The sequence below is a fragment of the Alosa pseudoharengus genome, unplaced genomic scaffold, assembly GCF_046254945.1.
Source record: "Alosa pseudoharengus isolate Yale_2024_CS ecotype anadromous, Long Island Sound unplaced genomic scaffold, YU_APseudo_1.1 YU_APseudo_1.1_scf_6, whole genome shotgun sequence".
In the NCBI taxonomy this organism is placed as follows: domain Eukaryota; kingdom Metazoa; phylum Chordata; class Actinopteri; order Clupeiformes; family Clupeidae; genus Alosa; species Alosa pseudoharengus.
The window spans coordinates 20,522,480-20,548,360 of NW_027468848.1; the positions used below are offsets into that span (position 1 = coordinate 20,522,480).

Sequence of the window (25,881 nt, forward strand, 5' to 3'; positions counted from 1 at the left end):
GAATGCTGCATACGACGACACAGAGATTTGCTGAGCCGACATCTGTATTTTGAGATGTCGTTTCATTTTGACAGGTTTTAAGCTCTCATTCGCCAGAACATCGCCGCAAATCACACATTGTGGGTGGTCGAGGTTATCTTTAACTTGGCAAGTGAATCCATATTTCAGAAATTCTTTCTGATAAAGCCGACGCGCCTTTTTTATTCTCACCGGCCTGTAGATTTGTCCCATCTGAGGATCCCGGAGTAGACGCACTGGTAGATGGCACTTCCGAGCTTTTGTTACATTTTTTAAGCAGCCACCTGTCCATTTTGGCTAATAGGCTACCTATGTCTTTTGTTTTGTTTTACTTAAAATAGCGGGAACAAGTTGAGTTTGTGTAGTGGAGCAGATAGTTACATTGTTTCTATCAGCGGACCAGTAGCCCATAGGCTGAACCAGATCTCGTTGAAAGACGAAAACATTTCTCTCTCTTCTCTTAACTGCATGTAAATAAGAAAAAGGCCAATATTATTTTCCTTTGTTTTACCTAATAATAATTTCAGACTGAATACAGAAAATAATTGGCGACCCCACGGAAGTATTTGGCGACCCCATTTGGGCCCCTTGTTTAAGAATCACTGCTCTAGTCCCAGTGCTATGACTGGCTCACCTGATATCTCACTAAGACTTCCAATCAGCGGCGTCCTCATAGAGTCCGAGTTGCTAGAAATCAGTAAGAGAACCTGCTCATAACAAAAGAAAAATATTTTAAAATGTTCAATAACTGTAATTGTATGTTGTATACTTTATAACTGTATAATTTTGTAAATTCAATAGTTGACCATCATATAAGCAACAGAAAAAAAACATGAACTTCTACATGCTATATGAAATAAAATATTTTGTTAATTCATCAAAGGGTTGGGAGGGAAGCTCACTTTTGAAAGGGGCTGCTGAGTGTCAACAGACTGCAGCCATGATTTCATCACATCCTGGAGCTCCAGGAGTTTTGGGTCTGGCTCCCGGTTCTTCTGGCTGTGGAACTGCAAGATCAGGTACTTTTTGTGCAGCAGGTCTAACACATCTGTCTCGTGGGCAGTTTTGGCCTTAGCCAGGTAATCTGACACAGCAGAAACAGGTGATGATGTCAAGCAGTGTTGAGTAACAGGTGACAGTGAGAAAGCATTTTACATCGTTCCAACTGAAAACAACAACATTTTAAAAACATGTGCACCACCTAAAACAGACACAAGTACCAGTAACTTAAAGATATATTTCAGAAAATAATGAGGATTAAAACACTAATTAAAATTGTCCTTATTGTATTGAACGTCACATGTGCACTGACCACAAGCTCTGGTGACTCCACACCGAAGCACCAGCTCCTTCACAGTGACGAGGGTGTGCAGCAAAGCCACCTCCACATACAGCTGCTCCAGGCCTGAAGTGGAACAGAGATCATCCGTCCAAATAAGAGATATATCACATGACCTTTACACAGGTTGGACTACTCTCATTATTACATTCAGTCTTAAGAGGCCTTCAGACAACAGACAACACCACACATTTCTAAAGACAGCTGGTCGTGGACAGTGGCACTACTCTTGGCAAGGAAACAGTTGACACCGAGCAACAACTGTGGACATTGGAAGCTGTCGGCCAGCATACGGTTTCTCACTTGAAAGGGAAAGTTCCTAAACACTAAAGCCCCACTGGGGAAAAGGTTACCTGAATGCTAAATAACTGGCTAAGTGCTGCAGCGCTAACAGATGCAGTGCTGACCTGGCATGACGGAGAGCTGCTTCTGCTGCTGTTTGAGCAGGAAGTGGCTGCGCTCCGTGTCCAGGCTGCTGAAGTCCCTGCAGCCACCGGTGGCACTCAGGCCCAGCTCCAGCGCCCTAGAGAAGCACGGCTCGCCCACCGCCTGCACTGCCCGCAGGGCCAGCAGCTGACTCTCTGCACACACACACACACACACACACACACACACACACACACATGAACACACACACACACACACACACACATGAACACACACACACATGAACACACACGCGCACACACACACACACACACACACATGCACATACACACACACACACACACACCCATGGACACACACACACACACACATGCACATACACACACACATGCACAAACACACACACACACACACACACACACACACACACACACATGAACACACACACACACACACACACACACACACACACACACACACACACATGAACAGACACACACACACACACACACACACACACACACACACATGAACTCACACACATTAACACACACACACACACACCAAACAGATACACAGTTGCATCACCTATAAATGGCATTTCTTAAATTGAATCACCACGATAATACTATCTTCATTGCCGTATGGGACGTTTGACTTTAGGTAGAGTGACTTACCTGTAGCCTGAACAGGTATGACCCTGCTGTTGTTATTGTCCCCCTCAGTGGATTCCTGAGCCACAGCCTTGCCATCTTTGCTATCTGAAGTCATGGGAGTACTTGCTCTGTTAGTCTGACAGACAGGAGTGTTTGCTCTGATGGCCTGTCCTGTAGAGGTGATACTATGGGTTCCCTGGACGACGGAGGAGCTGCCTCTCTCTGGAGGGCCTGATGAGGACGCCATCCCCGTCACCTGAGGCTGACCGACCTCACCTGGCCTCATCTGCTCTGTGGGACTCTGGCTGGTGAACCTCTTTACCTGTAAATCTGAACACAATACACTCAGATTACCATTATCTCCAATAGCAAAAAAAAATGATTTATAGCAGTTTACTGATTGCCATTTATGTGGAGACATACCGAAGGGACTTGGAGCATAATGGAAAATGGAATTGCTTTTTGTGCTGTATACTGAATCAGTCTAAGACTTCTGTCTAGTACGGCTGAGCCCAAATAAACTCTCTGAAAACAGTAGTAGAGTAGAGCTTGGACCTACTCTGAGAGATTGAGCTTGGACCTACTTTTTTCTCCTGCTGCACTTGTCAGACTGGAGTTGGTCTTCTCCGAAGACTCCAGCATACGCTGCTGTTGTCTGAGCATCATGAAAGATGTCAAAAGGTCAGAGTGCGTCACTGGCTTGGGCACTGAAGTTATGCTGGGAAGCTCCTTTGGAGGGTGTCTCACTGGAGAGAAGTTGGCCACACTCTCCTCTCTCTTGGTTGGGGTGCCTTGAGGCGTTCTCTGGTGGCCACGCTCCCAGGCAGGCTTTAAGATCTCAGAGGGCCACGCCACCTCCTCCATGATGAGCTTCTTCACAGTGGTCTCATCCTCCTGCTGAGAGGGTACCGCTAGCCGCTTCCCCTGGACAGAGGTGGCGAGAGGCTGGGTGGGTTTCGCTGAATTATTAGGAAATGGGGATTTACCTAATAGAATGTAGACAAAGAGAAAGTGTGGGGGGGGAGGGAGTGAGAGAGAGAGAGAGAGAGAGAAAGAGAGAGAGAGAGAGAACCTTTAGTATCAGCATCTTTTAAGAGGGATGAATGGTTAGTTTGTGCCTCTTCCCCGAGGTGTACTTCTTTATCTCATAGAATATTAAATAAAAAGTTATCCCTCCACTTGCCCCTTGAGCAGGTGGGAGAACAACTGTAAATCTCTTCATGTAAGTAAGGAGAGATAGAGGAGAAATACTAACCCGCATCTCCGGAGACTTCTCTCAGAACATCTGAAATTAAGTCATATAACATCCATAAAGCATACAGTCCAGCTCTATCATATGAACAGCATATTTCATATATCACACACAGTTTTGATCATCTAAAAATTTCCATTCAATATATTTCCCACTTGCTTTGAAAAACAAATATCAGTCTCAATCTGTTTGTAGTGTGCAGAGTGGCCCCCATGAGGTCCTGGAGGAGACACACTCACCATCAATCTCTGAGCCTGACAGCACTGTGAAGCCCTCCGGCTTAACCAAATCCCTTTTCTCAATACTGAGTGGCTCAGCTGTCATATCCTCTGGAATTTCAGCGCAGCCTTTTCCCAGAGACTGGAGCTGTTCAGGGAATCCAGTGAGTTCAACGTCTTGTTTTGGTGCTGAGATGCCCAAGAGCTTGAAGGCATCAGTCAGTGGTTGGTTCTTCTCAAAACGCTCAAGACTAGGAGGCTCTGAAAAAAAAATGGTACGCAGTTTTCATTTCACAAACAGAAATTAAAGTATAGTTTACAATGTGTTACACATAGTATGGTTTTCTGATGGCTGTTCATGTCAGTACGTACCAGCCAGAAGAAAACCTCCTATGGCGTTATGCTGTTTCTCTGAGGACCACAGAACCCGCTCTACCTCCTTTCGTTCCTCATCTGACACTAGCCAACTGACACACAAGAATATTATTAGCATGGGGCCTTCATCCTGTAACAGTCTTTTACCTAATGAGGTAGACAATTTGTGGCAAAAACAGTGAGCTTTTGGGACACCACTCTGATTGGTTACAATGCTGACATAGTTAATGTGAATGGTGTAAGGTTATGATTCATTTCCTATTTCACAAGGACTGATGGGTTATTTCTTCATTTAACACACATTAATCAGGAGAAATGATTTGTAAATGCACACATTTTAGTTATGCCACAGTGTTTCAATGTTTTCTGTCTGGAGATCCATGGTGACTTACTGCCTGTAGACGGGGGGCAAACGCTTCGGTTGAAGGTGACTGTTGGGCAACCGCAGCTCAGACCGCTCAGGGCCACGAGCTGGGAAGAAGGGTACATCCAACTCCAGCTCTGGGTACAGCCTAAGAGGCACTGAGAGAGGAGACGGCAGAGATGTATAGCCACCCAGAGTGCAATACAGGTGACCGATGCTTTATTGTGAATGGTTAGAGCAGGGGTTCCCAAACTTTTCCTTGACAAGGCCCCCCAAATACCACTAGGTTCTGGCCAAGGACCCCTTGATGTTGTTATTAAACCCATCGACAATACTACGGCAAATTTAAAAATACATTAAGCTAATCCTAATAATTATTTTAGTCACAAGCACTTTGTGATGGAGCATACAGTGTGTAAAATTACATTTGGGGCTTTCTGCTATATGAGAGCTATCACTCTACTATTATTCCCAATCATTATCATGGAAAATAATGTTCGGATATGCGACAAATTATTATAATGGCATTGTATAACAACCCTCATAGTAATGGGTATATTAAAACATTTTCAAATGTATTTATTTGTTGCTTTTATTTTTCTTTCCAACTTGTTGAGGCCCCCCTGGCACCCCCTCGCGGCCCCGGCCCTCACTTTGAAAACCACTGGGTTAGAGTATGGTTTTAGAGCATAGTGAAATCCAATCGTGTACATTTGTTGTTTACTTATTCAATAATCAGATGACTTTTCCCTCCAGCAACTTGGAGCAGTGAGCTAATGTAATGTAACACCACTGTGTTACCACCAACTCCTTTAAAATTGCCTGTGCCACCAACACCAACCAAATGGTGACGATTGACACCAACTAAATGGTGACGATTTAGCATGGACCAAAGCTTGTATGTTGTATCAACAGCTGACAATGTGTGACAACAACTATGGTGTTTGCTGAAAAGAGCGGGAAGAGTACATACCTGGGGTCTTTGGGTCTAATGGGTTGAGAGGATTCAAGCTGTTACTAGGAGCGTCAAGGGTTCTAAAATGATGCATTTCCTGTTGACCTGCTGGGGTCACTGTAAGAAAAGGATCAATGCTAGCAGAGTTCTGACAAAAGTTGATAAATGCACTTAAGTTTCATTTCCAGGTAGCTCACCTTTTTTAAGCATCTCCACCAAAGACACCTGGTCTCCCTCAGGTTCTTTTCTTACTTGTAGAATGCTAGAAAGGTAGGCTAGAGATGTGATGAAGGATTCTTTGTGCATGCTGCAGGATTCCACTTCAAGCAACATTAAGGACTGTAAAAACACATGCAAAATCAGACATCAATGAATATCTTTTTTCAAGCTGTTGTTATAAAAATTATTTTGTGATAATGTCCACTGATAGGAAATAAATGCATTATATTTACAGTAAAAAATACAATTTGTTATTCATATAAACAGACTACCTCTTCATCCCGAGGTGACACTTTGCTAAACTCTTCTATAACACTTGACCTCATCTGAGAGCTGTTTGTATCACGACATGAACTGACATCATAGGACACACATCTCCTTTGAAAATGATAAATATTTCCACCATCAGATGGGAAAAAAGCATTTGGTTACAATTAAATACATGGCAAATATATATCTCCTCTATACCCAAAAATCATATGCTCAGACAGTGAATCTCCCACTGGAGTTTGTAGTGGGTCTGACACCAACACAGCTTTCAATCGGCTTAGTTTGACTCGTAAAGTCGGCATGTGTTTCTTGAACTGGTGCAGGGGAGAGCTACCCAGCGATTCCTCAAGCAGGAGCTCTAAAACAAAATGTTATAGATATATCATGCCACTAATGTCAAAATATATATTACAAGATGCATTTATGACAGGCTGTCCTTAATTTACTTTGTTTACTTTTAACAGGCTGTACTTAATTTACTTTGGATGTATTGATATGAACTGTCAATACCCTGCTACTTATTTGCTTAATAGTGTGATAATTATTACACTAGTGTAACACCTACAAATATATACCTACCTTCATGACCCACACTCATGTCACTTCCTGTGGCTTTGGTGAAGTCATCTACTAAAGATAAATCAGCCTCACTCTTTTTGTGGGTGACCTGCCAAAGGATCTCCTCTACCTCAGGATAGGCCTGGGAAGCAGGATTGGAGCTGGGGACTATCTCCAAAGCTTCCGCTTCATTCAGTGTGTGAGTAGCGCTCATTCTAATTTGCATCATCAATTTATAGGGAAAATACAAAATATATGAAGTATACATTAAAACACTGTATTATTGTATTTATTTAACAAATGTGATGTCTATAGCCAAATATCTAAATTTCATCATACTTTTCTACAGAATCCATAGGTAGTGTTTTAGATCTTAGTTCTTCCACTATCGATCCCTTCATGTTCAGGCTGCTGGAGGAAATTGTGTTTCCTGTCATAGAGAAGTGCAACCAATTTGTCAGTTCTGAGAAAACACGTTGTGGATGAAATCTTTAGAAGCTGGTGTTAAACCTCCTGAAGTCTAACCTCGAATCCATGGTTTTCGATAGGCATCATCAGGTAGAGAACCACAGTGAAGATAGATGTCTTGAGTGTTGAGGTTGTAAGGTATTGGTAGAACCAGGCAACTTAATGTTAATTTACGCCTGGCTGTGGCCTATTCAAATTGAGAAGTAATTCATTACAAAGGACTTTTACTGCTGGAAGCTGCTTCTGATTTTGAAAAACAATTATTTGAGATCAAAGACTAGATGACCATACCTCAAACACATAGTCAATTGACTTGTACTTCAAGACCGAAAACATCTTGTTTTGTGGGCAGGTAATTTGATAAGTTATTCTCACTTATCTACAAGGATAAACACAGGGTTAGCAGCTAACTTTAAATTAATTATTCTACACAGCTAAATCAGTCTGCACTTTGTCTTTAGTTTGAACTTCAACTACCTGTTTTTTGTTTCACTTACCTAGTACGAACCACTTTTAAGTAAACATAAGCTTCAAGATGGCTTGTGTGCAGTCTGTAGTATAGCAGACAACACAGCTAGGTTGGCTAACGTTAGCGCAAGCTAGCCATGCTAGCCATTGTTATCAAAGTTACTCAGATCAACAGGTCCTCTGGCTGTCTGTATGGTTACTAAGTTACGAGGCCAAACTAATTACCCATAACAATCCCGACCTAGTGAATGTCAAATCCTAGATATACATTGTAGTTCATTTAATTATAGTTCAGGATTTAAAGCTCTGCATTATCACTCTGAACTGAAGCAGTGCCTCCTCCCTCAGTGCGCTCGTGGTGATGAGCAGCCTCTGAAGTCTCCCACCGGCCAAATCAGAATTCTACCAGAGCCCTAGACATTCTCTGATTCTACCAATGCCGTTTTGTAGCCCGTTTCTCAAAACAAGATTAGGGTAGCCTACTTCAGGTAAGATATGCAGATTGATAAAAATTACTTTAACCAGTACAGCAAAATGTAACAAAAACTAAACTGCAGGGTGGAGGAATGCAAAGTGTGTGGCCTAATGAAGACAACAATACCAACATCTGTTTGTTTCTTTAATGAAATATTATTCAAAAATGCATTTAAAAAACATTTAAACCGGAACATCTAGAAAAACATGAGGTAAAGTCTTAATTTATGGCACTGGCAATCAATTCTTGAAATATCTGAAAGACAAAGATGGTAAAATAGATTATACTTTGTATTTGGCCTTGATCCACTGTGATACAACCAACCGGGTAAAATAATGTAGCTGTGCTTCTTACCCAGTAAAATAATATCCTATAAGAACAACGAAGCCAAAGAATGAAATGGTTCCGCAAACCACAAGAACTGACATCCTCATCCTGTAGGATGTCCCTGAAAAGAATTCCATTGAGAAAAAGTCGTCTCACAACAACAAACAGCAACAATTTCAACTTACTGTGATACAAGTGCAGGCTACTGTGATATTATTATTTATTCCCTTAAATTCAGCTTAAAATAGTATGGGGAAAAATAATGAAGGCCTATGGCACATCTACTACCCATGCAAACTTTTATTTCACAGTATACGTAGAGGTAAAACAGAAACAGAGAGCAACGCTTTAAACCACTCACCTCTTGCCTTGGCCCATAAGACACATGAGTGTTTACTGCTCTGGAGATGTCACAAAAAAGAACTGATTAGGAGCTTTAAAGAAAGTGATTACTGCTATTAAAACCAAGCAAACATTTAAATGTATTGACATGAAACCCTAGGCCTATCCTGAGCATCCTGACTAAACGACAAATGCATTGTAATAATGGTGGAGTTACATTATAAGACCTTGACCGAAAGCCCCCCCCCATAATTGTTATTGCATAAATCACACTCTGAATGTAAGGGATTACTTCAGCCTCCATCTCTTACCTGTCCCCACCGACATGTAGTCCTCAATATGATGTAGTAATCTCTACCATTCTCTAACGGAGCATTGTAAAACTCTCCATAGTGTTGTTCATCCCCAACAGTGAAGTTCAGCACATTTCCAACATCTCTGACTTGGATCTGAGCTGCCACATATTCACCATGGCAACTGCTGTCTTTGAGGAAATGTGGACTTTTGGGGGAGTTGCAGTCAAACCCCAGAGTGCCCTCTACTGGTAGCACAAACACCTCGTACAGACTGTAAAAAAAGCCAGTTGGTAGTTTATTGTGTTGTTTACTGTAATACAAAAGGAAACACAACCCTTTAAGAAGGATGCAACACCGATTGTTATTATCAAAATAAGCAAATGTCACACATTTAGAATTGATAGAATGAATAAGATATGATTGAATTCTTACCAGATTGGATCCAGAGTGTGGTGAGACCTATGCACCCAAAGATAAGGCAGTGGTCCCTCAACATCCCTAAACATGACCTCTGGTACTGGGGCAGCTATGAGAGGAAAGCAACATTTAAAAAATCACATTTATAGACTACTAGACACACCAGTATACATCACGGTAAATGTAAATCAGTAATGGATAGATGCTCATGCTCTAGATGTCCAGCCCTTGATCTTATGACCTTATAGCAGCAACACACCACAGGGGCACCAAATAAACATCTAGGTGATAATTCCTCAGGCCAAGATTTAGGTTACCTGGGATTGTGGTGTTGGTTGTGATAACAGTGGAGGATCTAGCTAGCACAGCCGTAATGTTGATGGTGTAGTTTGTAGCTGGCAGCAGTTTCAAGCAGACATGAGGCCTAAGATGTTGAGAGCTGAAGGCTTCCCTCCTTTTATCAACAAATGGCTTTTGATAGTCTCTACGGCCAACAAATATAACCTGTACAAAAATATGGAATTATAATGCAGGATAATGAGAAGATTGTGACAAAGAAATCTACCATTGTGCCTGATCTATTTCACGCTTTGATACTTTTGCAGATACGTTTTTTTTATATGTTTAATATTGAATAATAATATACCTGTATATTGCAAAAACTTACTCTGTAATCCTCCTTTTTGCCATCAGAGAGCCAGCGCAGACATCTTTCATTAAAAACTTCCAACTGACGGATTCCATACCTGATTTCTGTCAAAGAATAACGTCATGTAAGTAAAAAGATGTTTTATTTGTAATCTTGAGTCAAGAAAACTACTGGTATCTCAATACGTTCTTTGATATCCTTACCCCAGCAATCACATCAGTTAATGGTAAATGTGCTCAAATTAGCTCACAACAAACAATGGAAAATACAGCTCTACTGGTGTCTCTACTGGTGTCCCACACATTCATGCCTGTGTTTGTTCATTCCTCACACAAGAAGCTGAAATCCCACCTCTGCACTGCAGGGTTGCAGCCTGCCAGCTCCCGTCCACCCCACAGGTAGACACAGTGAGTCCGCTGTGGGCGTAGTATCCATCCGCACAGCGGTGAATGGCGATGCTCTCGTTATCCCACACCAGCTCTGCATGGGCTAGCTCAGGCACATGCCCACATCTCGCTGCAGCAGGGCACAGAAAGGGTTTTAGAATGGAACATTATCAAATACTATTTGACATAATGACAGGGACTCTCTTCACCACCACAACCTGTTGAAGAGGAAATGAACACAATTGGCAACAATTAAACATCAATATATTATGGGAATTATACAGTACACTATGCATATAATGTTTGAACGCTGATGGAAATCAATAAGAAGACTGACAGCAGTAGATTACCCTGTATATGGTAAAATAACAACAACAACAACAACAACAACAAACAAACAAAAGGTCACAGCAGAAGTCATGCACCAGTACCTTTGCAAACTACATTAGGAGGGCTCCATACAGCATCAACTGTACAAACTGAGACATTTCCAGGTCCTGCATTATAATATCCTACATCACACTCATAAAATACTTTAGCTCCCATACGAGTGTCTTTAGTCCACAACACATGAGTGTGTGGCCAGATAGGAGGGACACCACAATTAATCTCTGTGGGGGGGAAATAAAAGATAATACAATTTGTTTATAACTTGTGAAGTGTAGCCTAAAATACTATTTCTGCCATCTGTGAATATAATGCATCACAGTATCAGTTGCTAAGAATACTGATACATAGAATGTTAGTCTGTACCTTTGCATTGAATGGAGGCAATTCCCCACTCTCCACTAGGGGTACAAGTCGAAAAGCTTTGCACCCCTTCCTGGTAAAAGCCATCTTTACATGTATACTGAACTACACTCCCCAATCCGCTTGTTTTGTCCCACTGCATGTCAGTGTGAGATATAACTGGTGGTGGGCCGCAACTGATTTCTGCTTGGTGAAACCAGGAAAGGGGTTATGGAAGTGTCTTGGTGAATTGAGGGTATCTGTATATGTGTAATAATTAAATTAGATACATTTAATTAAGTTGGTCAGAAAGCACAATAGGATACTCAAAACAAGCTTGTGCTGTATCACCTTGACATATCAAAGATGGTTCCAACCACAGTCCATTTGTGGAACAAACCGAAACATTTCCCAGACCCACGTTTCTGTATCCAGATTCACACTCATAAAATGCTTTAGCACCAAATGTGGTGTTTTGATCCCATACTATCTTTGAGTTGGGGATAGCAGGAGGATTTCCACATGGTATGTCTGTCAAGATAGAATATCTTAGCAATAGATAGCAATGCTACATTATGCATTATGCCTGTTAGTTATATTACTTTTAAAAGTTTTTTTAAAATATTTTAGGTTTTTGTAACACAGAGCAATTATGTAATCAACAGGACAGAAGAGTAAACAAAGCTCTTGCATCAATACCTTGACAAACTATGTATGGTGGACTCCATACACCATCAACCGTACAAGTTGAGACATTTCCAGGTCCTGCATTATAATATCCTACATCACACTCATAAAATACTTTAGCTCCCATACGAGTGTCTTTAGTCCACAACACATGAGTGTGTGGCCAGATAGGAGGGAGACCACAATTAATCTCTGTGGGGGAAATAGACGTGATATGTACAAATGCAAAGACTGGTATTTGGGTTGCATTCACAATAGAAAAAGAACAAAAGGGACAAATGCCACTGAAACTCAATAAGACTATCATAGCCTGATGCATAGCCTGGTAGTGGTATCTATTTTTAAAGACTTTTAGGCCATATCAAAAATGTCTGAAAAACTGTATAAAAAATGACCAAAATTAGATTAACTAGATTAACTTTAAACTGTTACCTTTACAAGTTACAGTTGGTTTTGTCCAGTAACCGTCAGTAGTACATTCAGAAACATTAGTTCCTGTCACATAATAAAACGCTCCATTACAGTAATATAGAACACTGCTGCCAACCGTTGTGGTGCCATTCCACACCTGTCCAGTGTGTGGCAGCCGAGGTGGATCTCCACAGGTCATTACTGAGGAGAAAAGTATCAGGACCAAACATGTCAGTTCACCTTTGATTAATCAAAAACGTTCCAAAGAGTATCACTGTGCTTTTCAGCTCAGGGTTTCAATTTTTTTCCACAGCCATCTACAGCCCGTTAATATCTCTTACCGGTAGTTCTAAGATAATTTTGAACATGATATTTCCACCACACAGATGGAAAAAAATAAAATAGAGGAAAAAATACCTTCACATGTGAATGTTACTTCACTCCATAATCCATTTTCAGTACAGACTGACATGTTGCCAGTACCCATTTTGTGATATCCCTCCGCACATTTATAAAACACGTTAGTACCAACACTGATGTTTCTATTCCACAACATATGTGAATTAGGCACAGCAGCAGGCTTGCCACACACTATTTCTGAAAGAAAATCATTAGGTAATATTAAGCACTGTCACCGCTGATACGAGACAATAAGGGAAATTAGTGAAGCAATATTACACCATTTCAAATATCCAACATCACAAAAAAAAATCAGCACCGATGCAGGGGAACCCTAACATGATCTCTTCATGAAAGACTGTTGCCAGTGTGATGCTGTATACTACTGTATACTGTATACCTTCACACTGTAGACTGGGGTGGCTCCAGAGCCCACCAGCTGTGCAAACGGTTATGCTTGCAGGTCCAACATGACGAAAGCCCACCTCACACTCATAAAGCACCTCAGCTCCCATCCTGGTGTTTCTAGTCTGGTGTTTCCAGATAAAACTAGAGTGCGGAAAAGCAGGGGGCTCACCACAGTCGACCTCTACGACAGGACAACAATGGGATTATGCCTGTTCATTAACCATCTACTGTTCCTTTGTGTACATATTTGCGAAAAAATCAGCTCACAGTAATTTGTAAAGTCATTGGTTCACTTGAATATCATTGAGTGATTGTTTCACAAATATGAGAAGATAAGATTTAATAAGACAAAAAGCACAAAGAAGAAGAAAAAATCTTGAGGAAACAATCTGACATTACCTTCACAAATAAGACTCGGGCCTGTCCAATTCCCTTCTGACGTGCAAAGGGATGAGTTGTCCCCTCTTTGCCATAGGAACCCCGTTTGACAGCCATAGGTGATTACACTCCTATAACTAGTGTTCGACACTGAGACCTGAACAGCATGCGGGACTGAAGGTGGAGGTCCACAGTCAACAGCTGCAATTGAAACACATGAAACGCTGCTTCATGATTCATCAGTAGCTCCCTTGTAAGCAGATAGTTGATTTTGTGAAAAGATTTAGTTTACTTTACAGATTGAGATGGAGATTACCTTCACAAAAGGCCTTTCCTCGGTGAGGGTGAAACGGAACAGTTCCTCCCTTCACATGGTACCCGATCTGACATTCACACTCGAAATTTCCGTCAGTGTTTCTACACAGACCACCCTCACCACAGACACCTTGAACCTGACATTCGTCAATATCTGATCAAAAGAAACAGTATATCATGTATTTGCAGGGCTGTTGTGGGCATGGTATCAGACACATTGTAATACTTTTACTAGCTTTTATAGCCTGGGTGAATCCAGACAAACGTGTTAGCAAATTTGAATTTGCTCTTCAGGTCACCCATTGACCATAATGTACCTTGACAATATGAGCCATCGTTGGGAATGAAAACGGGCATGTTGTTAGTGGGAGCGTATCCTGATAGACAGGTGCAATAGTAGCTTCCATGGGTGTTGTGACAGGCTGTATGATCCCCACAGATGAAGTTTGCACCAATCTGGCATTCGTCCTTGTCTATTAAATGTATATGGAAACACTAAGAATCATTTTAAGCACAAAGCCCCTGGACAGTAAAGTGCAATAAAGAACATGGCAGATCTAAATATTGTCCTTTTACACAAGTCAATGTTATTGCAATTTTTAGGTGGGAGGCTCTGAATTTAAAAAAGAAAACATGATGTTTGATTATGGGAACTGTGACAAAATCTTTCATCACATGCACGCAATCTTGCTTCATTTTTCACAATACTATGTTTTCACAAGTGGCGGGTAGAGGGTGTGGGAAGTTTCCTGTTCTTGGTATCCTAATGCTCTGAGATGAAACACTTTGTTGACAGTTGAGGTTAAAGAAAAAAAAAGTTAAGTAGACACACCCTGACGTTTCACAACTTCCTTTCTTTTCTAAAATAAATTGGTTGTTTTGTACTACTAATCATTGCATTTTCACATGCTGAATAAGTTATGGCATAATACAGTGATCTGGCAAAGTGCCATGTTTCATTAAAAAATGCACAAAATGCTAATCATCCAAAATCGCTACACATACATATTCAAGAACCTACCTTCACAATGAGTTCTTCCATTGCCGACAAAGCCATACATGCAGTTACAGGCATAGCCCCCACTTCCATCTGTCTTCAGATCACAGGTGGCGTTGGGGTGGCATGTCACACACACATCGAAAATATTACCCGCCACTTCTGTGTCTAAAATGTAAAAAAAGAGCTATCACATAAGGCAAATAACACGCCTCCGTCCGTCCGTGGGATATGTAGGATATACAATTCCATACATACAGGTGTATGGAACTTACCTTTAAGAATACTTGGTGTGCTATGCAGAAGAAAAGCCATGATTACTGTCCCCATCAATGCCATGCTTCTTTAATCTTAGGATTCTGTCAATCACACATCCATGTTACTTGCACTCCCGACATTAGATAGTGACCTGTGTGGTGTTCCTAGAGACTAGCTGAAGCAGATGACTACATGTAGTGTCGGACTCGGGGATCCTATATGCTTAGGGTCTCCACAGATGGGGGTTTGAGGGACATGTTGGTGTTAGTGGTTTCAGGGTAATGTCTATCATTGTCAGTTCTTTTGGCATATTTCGCGTATCTGGAGTATGGAGTGTATATTCTCGTCATATCAAAACGTGCAGAGAGGAATGTGCTATTACAGTCCAAGAGCTGTTACAATGATAGCAGCCTATTTTTAGCACATACAAACAGTCTCATGTCTATTTTGGAATATGTGGTAACAACTTAAATTTACAACCATTTATAAACTAGGCTACATTTCATTTAAGAAAAATATGATCTGAAGTCATGAGTAAAAATAAAATGATGACAATGTGCTGACAATAATTTAAATATTCAGAAATGATCAAATGATAAAATATATCTGCCTTAAATCCTACCTTTGTCAGTACTCTTCCAGGTCAACTTTATTTTTATCCATTTCTTTTTCAAAGAATCTGCTATACATTGAGTAGCTCAAAGAAAGTTTCTCTACAAGATTTTTGCAAATGTTCAAGGTTAAGCTGCCTCAATAGGGTCATCGCGATTACAGCAGGGGGTCAGGCGTAAGGCTATGCGTATATGCACCAGTGTACAACTGTGTAACACTTGCCACCGCATTTCGCTGGTAAGGAGTCTTGGTATGGGAGGAGAAGATAAGAGCCCTCAGCTGCTATCGCCCTGCCCACCAGCGATATAACGTCTGTATGGCAAGGTCCCCCCTCCTTCCATACTGAGCGTTGGAGGACTATGATCAAATACAACCTGTCCTTTAGAAATATTTGCTCCCTTCTCATTTCAATGTCAGCATGCACCAACACAAAGAGTAATGGGGACTTGGGATTGTGATCCAAAGGTTCAGGAAAGGGGTGTTGTAGAGCTGGCCATTGTTCTACTTCCTATGTTCTATGGTTGAGACATTCATTATTGTTAAAGTTAATTTATGGTGCAGTCGGGGTTTAATTGCTTCTGAAAGGCCTTTTTTCATGTGATCATTAGATAAAGACTGAACAGCACAGAAGATAACAGAAATTAAATATTAGATTTTTTAAAATGCTTTTCAGTTTTCTTCTAGCTGGTTTCTGAGAATTCCTCTATGCTAAAGAGTGGGAGCCCCAAATACCCACCAATCCCAATGTAGAATGGCAATATACCACTTCCTGTGAGTGGGCTTTTCAGCCCATTCAGAAAACTCTCTGGAGAGCGATAACAGCAATTCTACACTGAGCATACAGCAGAATCCACAAGTGAAACAATAACCATTTTAAATCCAAACATATTTATGTATGAACTTATCAACTGTTTTTTTTTTAAAAGTGACAACATTTTAAAACAACTTATACACAAATTGTAATCTCTAAAAATAAAGAGCATCTGGTATTTTTTCATTAAAAAGACAAATGCTGTGGAGTAATGGACATATTCTATAGTCTAAAAACAAGGTGCTACATTGACTGTATAACAACACAAAACTCACAGATGTTTACAAATTTTAGAAAATCTCTTTGCAAAAACATCACTCATACCAAAGACAATTGATGAAATTGTAGTCTTTAAAAGGCTGAATCCACTCAAAGACTTCTCTTTTCGTTTTTCTTTAGCATTTATTTCAGTTTTAAAGGAAAATTCCGTTTTTTAGCTCTTTAAGGCCCTTTTCTGGTTTGTTTTGGATGAACTAGAGTGGTGGACACCGACATTTTGACGATTGGTCCTGTCTCGACTTTTCTGACTCGTTTTGAATCGCCTTTGACTTCTCAGGGTGGCTGGCAATGGGCATACTGTAGTAGGCTACTCAAACATGTCCTAAAACAACCCTTAACGTTTTCAAAACTGTGCAACTCACCGAGTGGTTAGTGGTGTTCGTTGATTATTAAAATCAAATATATCGGCACAATGTATGATTTCCAGCCGTCTTATTTGCTATTGTGGAACTATACTACACCTCACAACCGCATATAAACTTCCGCTCAATTGTGAGCCTGAAGCATAGACGGTGGCACAGTAATATCAACGTGCAATGAGTCTTCCAACAGAAATCAATGGGATTTTACAAAATGCCAAATAAAAGACGACAGAAACTGTATTTCGCTACGCTGCTTGTTTTGGAACATCAACAAACACCACTAACCACTCGGTGAGTTGCACAGTTTTAAAAACGAATGTTAAGGGTTGTTTTAGGACATGTTTGAGTAGCCTACTACAGTATGCCCATTGCCAGCCACCCTGAGAAGTCAAAGGCGATTCAAAACGAGTCAGAAAAGTCGAGACAGGACCAATCGTCAAAATTTCGGTGTCCACCACTCTAGTTCATCCAAAACAAACCAGAAAAGGGCCTTAAAGTGCTAAAAACCGGAATTTTCCTTTAACTCATTGAGTGCCAAAAACGTAATATTACGTTTTTCATTCCCATGCGTTGAGTGCCAAAAACGTAATATTACGTTTTTAGCTTTTTTTTTAAATTACGAAACTAGACACTCTAACACACCATATATGTGATTTTGGGAACTCTGTGATGAATGGAAATGAAATATATGCCGATCGAAAACTCATGAAAACGCACAATCTGGACATTTTATCTGGACATTTTATCATAACTCGGTTGCCGCTTTGGGTCGAATCATTGACGCATGCACGTCAGGTCAAAACCAGGCCATTTTCGTGGGTCTATCACTAGGTGGCAGTCTCGCCAGGTCTCGCTGATCACTTCCCGAAAAGTTTACAGGCAACACTTTAACACTATAACAAAGACGTTATATCTCCATTTCTAGAAAAAAAACAGCGATTTTGATGAAAACTAGCCACTGTTTAGCTTGGGATTTCTCAGGAACAGAGGCGTGTAGAAATACACGGTTTTCACCCACTGAGAGCTTAAAGTCTCACCTTTTAAACGAGCCATTGTATGTGTTCATAGCTATAACACAGAATATATTGTGGCTGTACAAAAATCATCAACAATGGTCTAGATTGCTGGCACTCTAGGACAAAGCTTCCGAAAACAGCTTTGGCATTCAATGAGTTAAGTAAGCTTGCTCAAAATATAAATGAAACACAGCCAAGCTAAAAGTGAGTCCCACCTCACAATAAAAAAAAAAATCTGGTGAAAGTGCAGTGTTTACATGTGCATCAGTGCGCCCTTCCATGTGCAAGAATACAAAGCATTCATAGGATTGTGCAAAAACAACAACGGCGCTTTTTGATTTCATCACTGGCCGGTAGTGGAGTCTCGGCAGCTAGGCTCTCCTGCTTGCACTCAGAGGACGAGTCTGTGGAAATGGACAGGAGTCTCCCGCACACGAGCTCCGCTGCGTTCCCGTCCATCATCGAGACGTCCGTCACCGTCTTCTCCCTCAGGGACATGTCGTCGTCCTCGTCGATCAGGACCACCTCCGTCTTGTTGATGTCCACCTCGATGGCCAGCGTAGTCTGCACGTCCGAGTCATCCCTGTTCTGCCAGTCCAGGAAGGACAGTGAGGAAGACCTCTCCACGGAGGTCAAATCCGGCTCCTCTGTGATGTCATCCTCCGTCCCACTCCAGACCTGCCCACTTGACCCTCTTAGTCGTAGGTCACATATGACCACTGGACTGGCCTCTTCGTGAACGGACTTTTCTCTCATGTCTGATGGAATTGTGCCATTGGATGCTATCTCTGTCGGTGGCACGATCTTGTGCCGCCTGTCCTCCTTATCATCTCCACCCTCTTCTGTTCCAGTGCAGGAGGATTCTCCCAGGCTTTCCTCATAGATCACCTTCTCCCTGTCGTCATAAAGCCTTGCAGTCCTCTGGGTCACCTCTCGATGGCCACCAGTTATGGCACCAGAAAGTTTTGTCACTTTTGATGTCTTTGTGCTTTTGGCCATGTTGCCTTCCCCTAAAAAACAGGACATGGATAGGATATCGGCAGGTTATCAATATTTTTGTATGCTGTTTCATTAAGTCTTCATGGCAACTTACTTGATTTGTCTTCTGTCACCATGGTCAATCTTTCCAAACAGAGCCCTGCCATATACTATGTTGGATTACAGGTGTCACATCTACAAAAAAAGCAAATCAACAACAGTATGTAAAAGTTAACAAACACTTTCTTTTCATGTTTACATCTAACAACTAAAACAATGTAGACCTTAGCCTTTGCATTTCAAACTACAGCAGAAGTTACAAACTGCACCACTGGGTACTGTCTATTCAAGAGGAATGAATAGGGAATGAAAAACACTTTTAGAAAAACAAAAATAACTCTGAAGTTCACAGTGAGTCTAAATCTCTGTTGAGGGCAAAAGTGTCTGACCACAACTTGAGCTGTATGTAGGGAAGAGCCCAACATAATGTAACTACACCACATTACATTACTTGATTATATATAACCACAAATCAACCAATGTACACTTGCCTATCTCAGTAGTTGTTGAATTGGAAAGTAATAATGTTTTGTCATTGTCATGGAATAAACAGTCAATCAACAACGTAATACCAAAGACACAAAGAAAAGGCAGACATTCCCATGCATTCTGTGACCTCAATATAAATTACCCCTCTTTTGTGAGGGGGGCTTTGTGTTTCAACATCCAGAAGCCATGATGAAAGCTGACATGTATGTTCATTATATCTGAACCACACTCACTACAATATGGCTCTTGCAGTGGTTCTCCAAGCCTAACAAATGTTCCCGTTTCACACATGACTGGGCCCTTAAAGTGACAGAATCAGAACTCTATGAATGAATAATAACAGCAAAATGTTGAGTTGCAACATACACCTTAATAAATCTAAAATATATGCTTATACAAATCTATTGGCATTACCAACTATGGTCTCCACTATTGCTAGAGAATTATGTTGTTCAAGAATATATGCCAGAGTTGTCTCATTGTTTCTAAATGATTTCCCCAATTTTGTGGAATAGTCTGGAAATACCATAAAACAGGATTTTTTAACTGCTGTTAAGAGATCATTAGAAAAAACGACATATACTGTATATTGTTTCTTTTGGACATGCGTTAGTGTACATGTTTCAAATAGGCTACAAGTACTGTGACAGCATCCCAATATCATTAAACAGTCAACACTGAAAATACAAGATGTAAACAAAATGCAATGTTTACCTTCATTGGTTGAAACGGCCGGCTATTCTCCCAGTAAACCATATGGAATCTTTCACGAGATTTAGGTTCCATTAACAAAAGGTTGTGGATTATTTTGTCCTTGGATCTATAGCAATATAATAAAGATCCAGGATAAAAGTTTATTATCTATTTATTAGATTCAGAACAATGCAACTATGTAATCAGGATAAAACAGATCATACTTTTCAATACATACATAGTACATGTTTTATATATAAATATTTGCATGTCCATTTAAAGTTACTTACATGATGTTAAGTTGATAACCACAGGAACAGCTCAGTATTTACTTGGTAAAAAATAAATCTGTTCCCTGAATTATTCCAAACGCTAAGCGTCAGCCATTAAGTGTTGGTAATGATCCTGTTGATGTTGCAGGAGACAGAGACAGAAAGGCTAGTGTCACACACAAGCTTGTAGAGCCTTGTAGAAGCAAGCATGCAATTCTCTTCCGTCTATGGACTAACATGAGGCTAAGTGTATGCCTTTAGGTATGCTTGGCTTGGTAGATGGAGAACATCGAAAGTAACTGCTCACCACTCTGGGAGAGTGCTAAGAAAAATATCCCTGTGCATTGACCCACATACAGCGCAGCCTACCACTCAGTATAGCTGAGTGGTAGTTGTTCTCACTATACCAAGTTGTATACCAACTTATTTTGTCCTAAAAAAAACTTAAGGGAAAAGACAGATGAAACAAACAAAAGTCTTACTTTGCAATTTGTCCCTTCTATCACCAGGAGTACAGGCAAAGGAAAATAATATTCTCATTTGAAAATCAGCCAAGGTTGGTGAGACACCCGAGTTCAAATTCCATCAGTAAAAATATAAATAATATTTTATTGGAAAACTATACTGTATTTACAGTATCTAGCGGTGATATGTAAAGTGTTTCCCTGTCTATTCAGACCATCACAACAAAGGCACCGGCCCATTTATGTGAAAGCCTGCTTTCATCCACTGCCACCTCTGAATACTTTTAAATGAATAATACACATGAAAGACTTCCACATACATGTGCACCGAGACCAAGAATATCAAGAACATGAAATATTGAATAGCCCTACGATTCCCTGTAGGGGGCCATCTTTGTGATTCTGACTGAATCTTGGCTTTATTCTGCTGCTGAGATCACACTATAGGAACATGTCTTAACCTTCTGTGGCATTTTTCATTCATGCTCTGTAGGAGCTGACAAAGCCTGGAGATCAGGAATATTAGGGATGAATGCCACATTGTTCTTTCATTAAATATGACACACTCAATTATATATTGCTCTTCCTCTTGTTACAGACATGTTACTGTATAACTGTAGAGAACATGCTAAACCTACGCCTAAACCAAAACAGCTGCATATAGTGTAACTACAAATGCAATGATCTGACTGAGATTCAATGACGATGGGGGTCTCCATCAGTTCACTGCGTAAGTCATCTCGCAGGAAGATGAGGATAACACTGATCTATTTCCAGATCAATAGTACTTTTTTTCATATTAAAGACCTCTCACAGACTTATTATACAAAAAAACAAACTTTATTTTAAACACCAATAGTGGCACTGGTAGAGAATCTTACATAACAATGAGTGTAATTTCAGTTATCCAGTCCATCAGCCAGGTTCCTTGATTATATCTCCCAAGATGTAGGAGATTCCTCTGCAATCCTGAAGCTGAAACCTGCACACAGGCAGCTGGCAGCTCTCATCTGTGGCTTGCCAAAAATGGATGATGACCTTTCTTGGCAGCACCAGTGGCTGCTTGAACTGGACTGACACGGACAGTGGAGCTCGTACAGCATCAGCCCCTGTAAAGCGAAAATTAATCTTAAAGCAAAGAAATGGTGCCCCCCCCACCCCGCCCTGCCCTAGGACAATAAGGTAAAGCTACATTGGGCTATTTAAACACCCAAAAGACATTCAAGTAAAAGTCAGTATATCCTGTGACATGATGAGACCAAATTAGATTGGGTGTTTGTGAAATAATGGAGGTTTGACGAGCAATGGGTATATTATCTCCATGACCCAATATGTTACTGATACTGATAATTGTAGAAACAGACTAAAAAACCTCTTTCAGTAGAAAGTGTTTAGTTCTGCAATGTGTTCACCTTTTCCCTTACATTCAGTGGAAATTTTAAAATATATCTTTTATTTTGTTATTAGCTACCGTTGTGTTTCTCAATCTCAGCTAGACACTGGGACACCATCCATAGGCTGTGAGCTGTGGAACGTCCCACAATACCCAATCTTGATGGAAGAACAAGAAAGTTCTTCAAAGAGATGTCAGAGAAGGCCCACACAGACTTAAGCCCAGTGAACAGTGGCACCTTGATGTCCAGTGACTTCTTTTCAACAGCTGCTACACAACACAACAAAAATCATGTAAACCATTCTATTCCTTACATAATATATATTTATAACACAGAATGTGTTTATTGTGTTGGATAAAAAACAGCAATTCTGCATTATTTATAAAGCACAATCAGAAAAAATGCTTTCAATTCCATTCTCTTACCATCTACACAATTGGACTGGAGCTTGACATTAGATGCTGGGCAATCTCTCGGGGAGAGCATGGTCACAACACTCTCCCATACTGGGTGATCAGCTCTCAGGGCCTTAAACCAGATATCCACCTCCACACCACTGTCAACAGGCCTATAGTCTGCCACCCCTGCCTCCAGACAGAAGGAGGCTCTCCTCAACTCATCTATTGGCTCAAATTTCCTTATGGTTTGGCACACAGTGAAAAGACCTATGAATAAAAATGTAGTAAATACTTATCCATGTTTTCCTGAATTTGTAGATACTTCCCATTCAAAAGTGTAAAAGACAATGTACTTATGGTTCAACATGTACAAAGGCATAATGAAATGTGTATGAACAGACCAAATAATCTGTTGAATAAATGCACTGAAAACATTTAGGGCCTACACTCAAAGCTTTTTCCCCAATGGAGACCTCCACTGACGTTCTCTTTCAGTGACTAGCAGGGACTAATATAAATGTATGTGAAACTATAGGGTAATAGTAGATAACTAGTATAAATTCATAACACTTTACCTTGAGGGCTTAACCTGAAATCATCGGAGGATATTACCATTGCCAGCAACCGACAACAAAGGACGTCACAGAAACACAGTGGGATGTCCCTGAAGACACTGTCTGGGTAGTCCCAACCATACTCGGCTGCCCAGCAGTACCATCGTACATCATCCACCTTCAAACTGTGGGATTCGGGACATTACACAATATTTAGCCTAGAGTCCTAGACTAGACATACAGTATCTTAAGTGATTTCACATTATAATAGAGTGGGCTAATCAATAGATGAGGCATCTGGGATCCATAAATATAGTCCATGGCTCTCCACGGAAACTTAAGACCTAAGCCGAACACCTAATATTTACATTAATCATAAAAAGCACCATAAAGGTAATGGGCTATAGATCTATGGCTGTTATCCCAGACTTAAAGCTCATGCAACACAGTATCTTAAGAGCAAAGCAATGCACTGTACCTGCAGTTGAGAATAGTGAACGTGGGGTTTACAGTTTTGTCCCTGTGAGGATACAACTGACCCTTCCGTTTACGGAACGACTGAATTGTGTACCTGCCGTAAAGGTACAGGTAACACGGAAGGGTTTTCTTGGATTCGAAAACTACACATTTGTTCCGTCTGAATGACTTATATAAGTTTGAACAGATGGCGTAAAGGGCATATGCAGGCACAGCAACCAAAATTAACTTATTGTAACGATCCATGACGTCCCCACATTTTCATGACATTGCAGCTGCAAACAAACCAAATATCAGATGACCGCTTATGAAGAATAACTGCTGTTACTGTAACACAGACGAGTCAGTAAACTGTCAAATTATTCTGAAACCACTCAACTGTAATCTTTGTTGCCTGTGTGTGTAGGCAGGCAGGCTACCCTTCCACTGTGGTGTTTTGACCCGCATTTGGCTTGTCTCTATCGCCACCTCGAGGTTTGGCATGACACATTTAACGTGTGTGAGTTAGAACTCAGATTAGGTAGCCTACCCTACATTACATAAAATGCTGCTACTACACATGCAAAAGATATAGTATCAGTTAATGTTAAAATGCAGTGATGAAGACAACTTTAGACAACATTCACGCTCACTTTTACAACTTTATTACCATTGCCCAATTGCCATGCCTCCCCCCCATGTGTGTGTGTGTGTGTGTGTGTGTCCTTGTGAAAACGTCCTTCTACAGATATTAAATTAAATTAATTGATCGTTACAATAAAGTTGCACCTCTCAGTACCTGAGATTAGGCCTACCATAAAATGTCGTATGAAAAATTGTAGTTACCATGAAAAAAGTAAGGCCAATTTCTTACAATCATTTAATATGTCAAAACATTCATCCGATTGCTTAAATAACGCTGTCTACAAGAAACATTAGTGCAAGGTGCATGACTGTACGGAGACGAGGAGTCGTGTAGTCACGTCTTTTAGGCCCAGTCCAGTAGCAGCCGACGATGGAATAATTCACTTAATGGTTGTATCCTAAGTTGTTCAGCCAAAGAGCAGCAACAAGACAATGCAGACAGCATTGACTGCTATCAGAGGCACTGAAAATGAAAACAGAAATAAACTGTAACTTTAAGGTCTCCCAAAATTTAAGTCAGATGCAAGTTGCTTAGGTACTTCGATGACCCAATTTTGGATTAAATGTGGCGTACAAACCTCTCATCACTGTCCGTACAGAACGTACGAGATTGATGAGTTGTATTTTGATTCCTGGTTCTTCACCAAATCCCCCTACATTTTGATCAACACTCCAGCCGACTGAACAAAAGAAAGAAAAAGAGATGAGATTGTAAATGGTGTCTTCACTAAATTGCAGACAGAAATATCTGAGTTTTCTAAGCACGAGAACATCCAGGGACTGCAAGTTAGCTAGCTAGATCTAGCCGGAACATAGTAGGATTGGTACGTTAGCAAATATATATAACACACATGTAAGTTAAATGCTTGGGCAAAAACGGATTACTTTTGCTAAGAAATCGCTCCTCATGTAGTACAGCAACAGCGTTTACTCCAAGAATTACTGCCTGTATTAACGCATATAACGTGAACGCCATCTTGGTTATTGACAACTGACGTCAGGGACAGGGAGGTATGGTAACTGTGAAAGGACAAATAACATCCAAATATGAAACATAAAAAAATAAAGGTTTACAGAACGCTTGGATGTTATGATTTGGCCAACTGTCCATCTTGGCATGTTTGCTTCATCTTTCTGTAAGTATTGTGTGAATGTCGGTTATCAAAAAACGTTGAAATTCACGTTTGGTAGCTGGAAATGAGATCATCCAACACATTTGGAAGAGATAATTGTTGCACCTGGACACCCTATAAAGTGCCAGGTGCAATAACCGAGTTGCATTTGTTTGGTTAGTCTCGTGGCCATGGGGCGAACGTGGTTTCTTTTGGTAACATGTGGGATTTCAATTTTCTTCTCAGATGAACTCCTGTGTAAGCT

General features: G+C 40.7%; 5 protein-coding genes and 1 long non-coding RNA gene across 9 annotated transcripts; all 6 read right to left on the minus strand.

Moving 5' to 3' along the window:
• Positions 1-491: 491 nt before the first annotated feature.
• LOC143106555 (protein shortage in chiasmata 1 ortholog-like) lies at positions 492-3,112 on the minus strand. Its single transcript, XM_076270878.1, has 6 exons — positions 2,985-3,112; positions 2,422-2,730; positions 1,765-1,938; positions 1,331-1,423; positions 921-1,102; positions 492-725 (listed from the first exon to the last, which is right to left on the minus strand). The coding sequence occupies exons 1-6, from the start codon at positions 3,064-3,066 to the stop codon at positions 618-620; spliced, it is 948 nt and encodes a 315-aa protein (XP_076126993.1). The 5' UTR covers positions 3,067-3,112; the 3' UTR covers positions 492-617.
• A 3,195-nt stretch (positions 3,113-6,307) lies between these two features.
• On the minus strand, positions 6,308-7,010 carry LOC143105908 (uncharacterized). The gene is made up of 3 exons (XR_012983569.1): positions 6,951-7,010; positions 6,633-6,826; positions 6,308-6,411 (listed from the first exon to the last, which is right to left on the minus strand). It is a non-coding gene; the product is annotated as an uncharacterized LOC143105908 (long non-coding RNA).
• Positions 7,011-8,153: 1,143 nt separating this feature from the next.
• Positions 8,154-15,860, minus strand: susd1 (sushi domain containing 1). Of its 3 annotated transcripts, XM_076270083.1 has the most exons (21): positions 15,644-15,860; positions 15,039-15,122; positions 14,788-14,931; positions 14,084-14,239; positions 13,768-13,920; positions 13,473-13,652; positions 13,066-13,254; positions 12,684-12,863; positions 12,288-12,467; positions 11,868-12,047; positions 11,520-11,699; positions 11,193-11,372; positions 10,871-11,050; positions 10,405-10,569; positions 10,072-10,157; positions 9,722-9,908; positions 9,420-9,513; positions 9,003-9,258; positions 8,711-8,750; positions 8,377-8,470; positions 8,154-8,277 (listed from the first exon to the last, which is right to left on the minus strand). In XM_076270083.1, the coding sequence occupies exons 2-21, from the start codon at positions 15,100-15,102 to the stop codon at positions 8,262-8,264; spliced, it is 2,904 nt and encodes a 967-aa protein (XP_076126198.1). In that variant the 5' UTR covers positions 15,103-15,122; positions 15,644-15,860; the 3' UTR covers positions 8,154-8,261. The 3 variants fall into 3 exon arrangements, with proteins under 3 accessions (XP_076126198.1, XP_076126199.1, XP_076126200.1); XM_076270084.1 differs by lacking the exons at positions 11,193-11,372; positions 11,520-11,699; positions 11,868-12,047 and having other exon boundaries at positions 15,644-15,857; XM_076270085.1 differs by lacking the exons at positions 10,871-11,050; positions 11,193-11,372; positions 11,520-11,699; ... (2 more) ...; positions 12,684-12,863; positions 13,066-13,254 and having other exon boundaries at positions 15,644-15,851.
• Positions 15,861-18,130: 2,270 nt separating this feature from the next.
• Positions 18,131-19,105, minus strand: LOC143106303 (uncharacterized). The gene has a single exon (XM_076270564.1). It carries the CDS (start codon positions 19,098-19,100, stop codon positions 18,402-18,404), a length of 699 nt encoding a protein of 232 aa, XP_076126679.1. The 5' UTR covers positions 19,101-19,105; the 3' UTR covers positions 18,131-18,401.
• A 2,776-nt stretch (positions 19,106-21,881) lies between these two features.
• On the minus strand, positions 21,882-24,377 carry LOC143106284 (uncharacterized). Of its 2 annotated transcripts, XM_076270529.1 has the most exons (6): positions 24,260-24,377; positions 23,882-24,155; positions 23,425-23,588; positions 22,877-23,116; positions 22,529-22,720; positions 21,882-22,166 (listed from the first exon to the last, which is right to left on the minus strand). In XM_076270529.1, the coding sequence occupies exons 2-6, from the start codon at positions 24,124-24,126 to the stop codon at positions 21,973-21,975; spliced, it is 1,035 nt and encodes a 344-aa protein (XP_076126644.1). In that variant the 5' UTR covers positions 24,127-24,155; positions 24,260-24,377; the 3' UTR covers positions 21,882-21,972. The 2 variants fall into 2 exon arrangements, with proteins under 2 accessions (XP_076126644.1, XP_076126645.1); XM_076270530.1 differs by having other exon boundaries at positions 22,529-22,717; positions 23,882-24,377.
• Positions 24,378-24,501: 124 nt separating this feature from the next.
• On the minus strand, positions 24,502-25,500 carry LOC143106285 (immediate early response 3-interacting protein 1-like). The gene is made up of 3 exons (XM_076270531.1): positions 25,390-25,500; positions 25,083-25,184; positions 24,502-24,967 (listed from the first exon to the last, which is right to left on the minus strand). Exons 1-3 carry the CDS (start codon positions 25,478-25,480, stop codon positions 24,912-24,914), a joined length of 249 nt encoding a protein of 82 aa, XP_076126646.1. The 5' UTR covers positions 25,481-25,500; the 3' UTR covers positions 24,502-24,911.
• Between the last annotated feature and the right edge of the window lie 381 nt (positions 25,501-25,881).

Excerpts from the sequence above, each read along its gene's own strand:
- LOC143106555 (XM_076270878.1), bottom strand. The coding sequence starts at position 3,066 with ATGATGCTCAGACAACAGCAGCGTATGCTGGAGTCTTCGGAGAAGACC. Across the intron at positions 2,731-2,984 it reads AAGTGCAGCAGGAGAAAAAA|ATTTACAGGTAAAGAGGTTC; the intron begins GTAGGTCCAAGC and ends TATTGTGTTCAG. Across the intron at positions 726-920 it reads CTCAGCAGCCCCTTTCAAAA|GTTCTCTTACTGATTTCTAG; the intron begins GTGAGCTTCCCT and ends TGTTATGAGCAG.
- susd1 (XM_076270083.1), bottom strand. The coding sequence starts at position 15,102 with ATGGCATTGATGGGGACAGTAATCATGGCTTTTCTTCTGCATAGCACA. Across the intron at positions 13,255-13,472 it reads CCCGAGTCTTATTTGTGAAG|AGGTCGACTGTGGTGAGCCC; the intron begins GTAATGTCAGAT and ends GTCCTGTCGTAG. Across the intron at positions 9,909-10,071 it reads GCAAAAAGGAGGATTACAGA|GTTATATTTGTTGGCCGTAG; the intron begins GTAAGTTTTTGC and ends ATTTTTGTACAG.
- LOC143106303 (XM_076270564.1), bottom strand. The coding sequence starts at position 19,100 with ATGGCCAAAAGCACAAAGACATCAAAAGTGACAAAACTTTCTGGTGCC.
- LOC143106285 (XM_076270531.1), bottom strand. The coding sequence starts at position 25,480 with ATGGCGTTCACGTTATATGCGTTAATACAGGCAGTAATTCTTGGAGTA. Across the intron at positions 25,185-25,389 it reads GGAGCGATTTCTTAGCAAAA|TCGGCTGGAGTGTTGATCAA; the intron begins GTAATCCGTTTT and ends TCTTTTGTTCAG. Across the intron at positions 24,968-25,082 it reads TGTACGGACAGTGATGAGAG|TGCCTCTGATAGCAGTCAAT; the intron begins GTTTGTACGCCA and ends TTTCATTTTCAG.
- LOC143106284 (XM_076270529.1), bottom strand. The coding sequence starts at position 24,126 with ATGGATCGTTACAATAAGTTAATTTTGGTTGCTGTGCCTGCATATGCC. Across the intron at positions 23,117-23,424 it reads TTTCAGGTTAAGCCCTCAAG|GTCTTTTCACTGTGTGCCAA; the intron begins GTAAAGTGTTAT and ends TTTTATTCATAG. Across the intron at positions 22,167-22,528 it reads TGAGATTGAGAAACACAACG|GGGCTGATGCTGTACGAGCT; the intron begins GTAGCTAATAAC and ends TTCGCTTTACAG.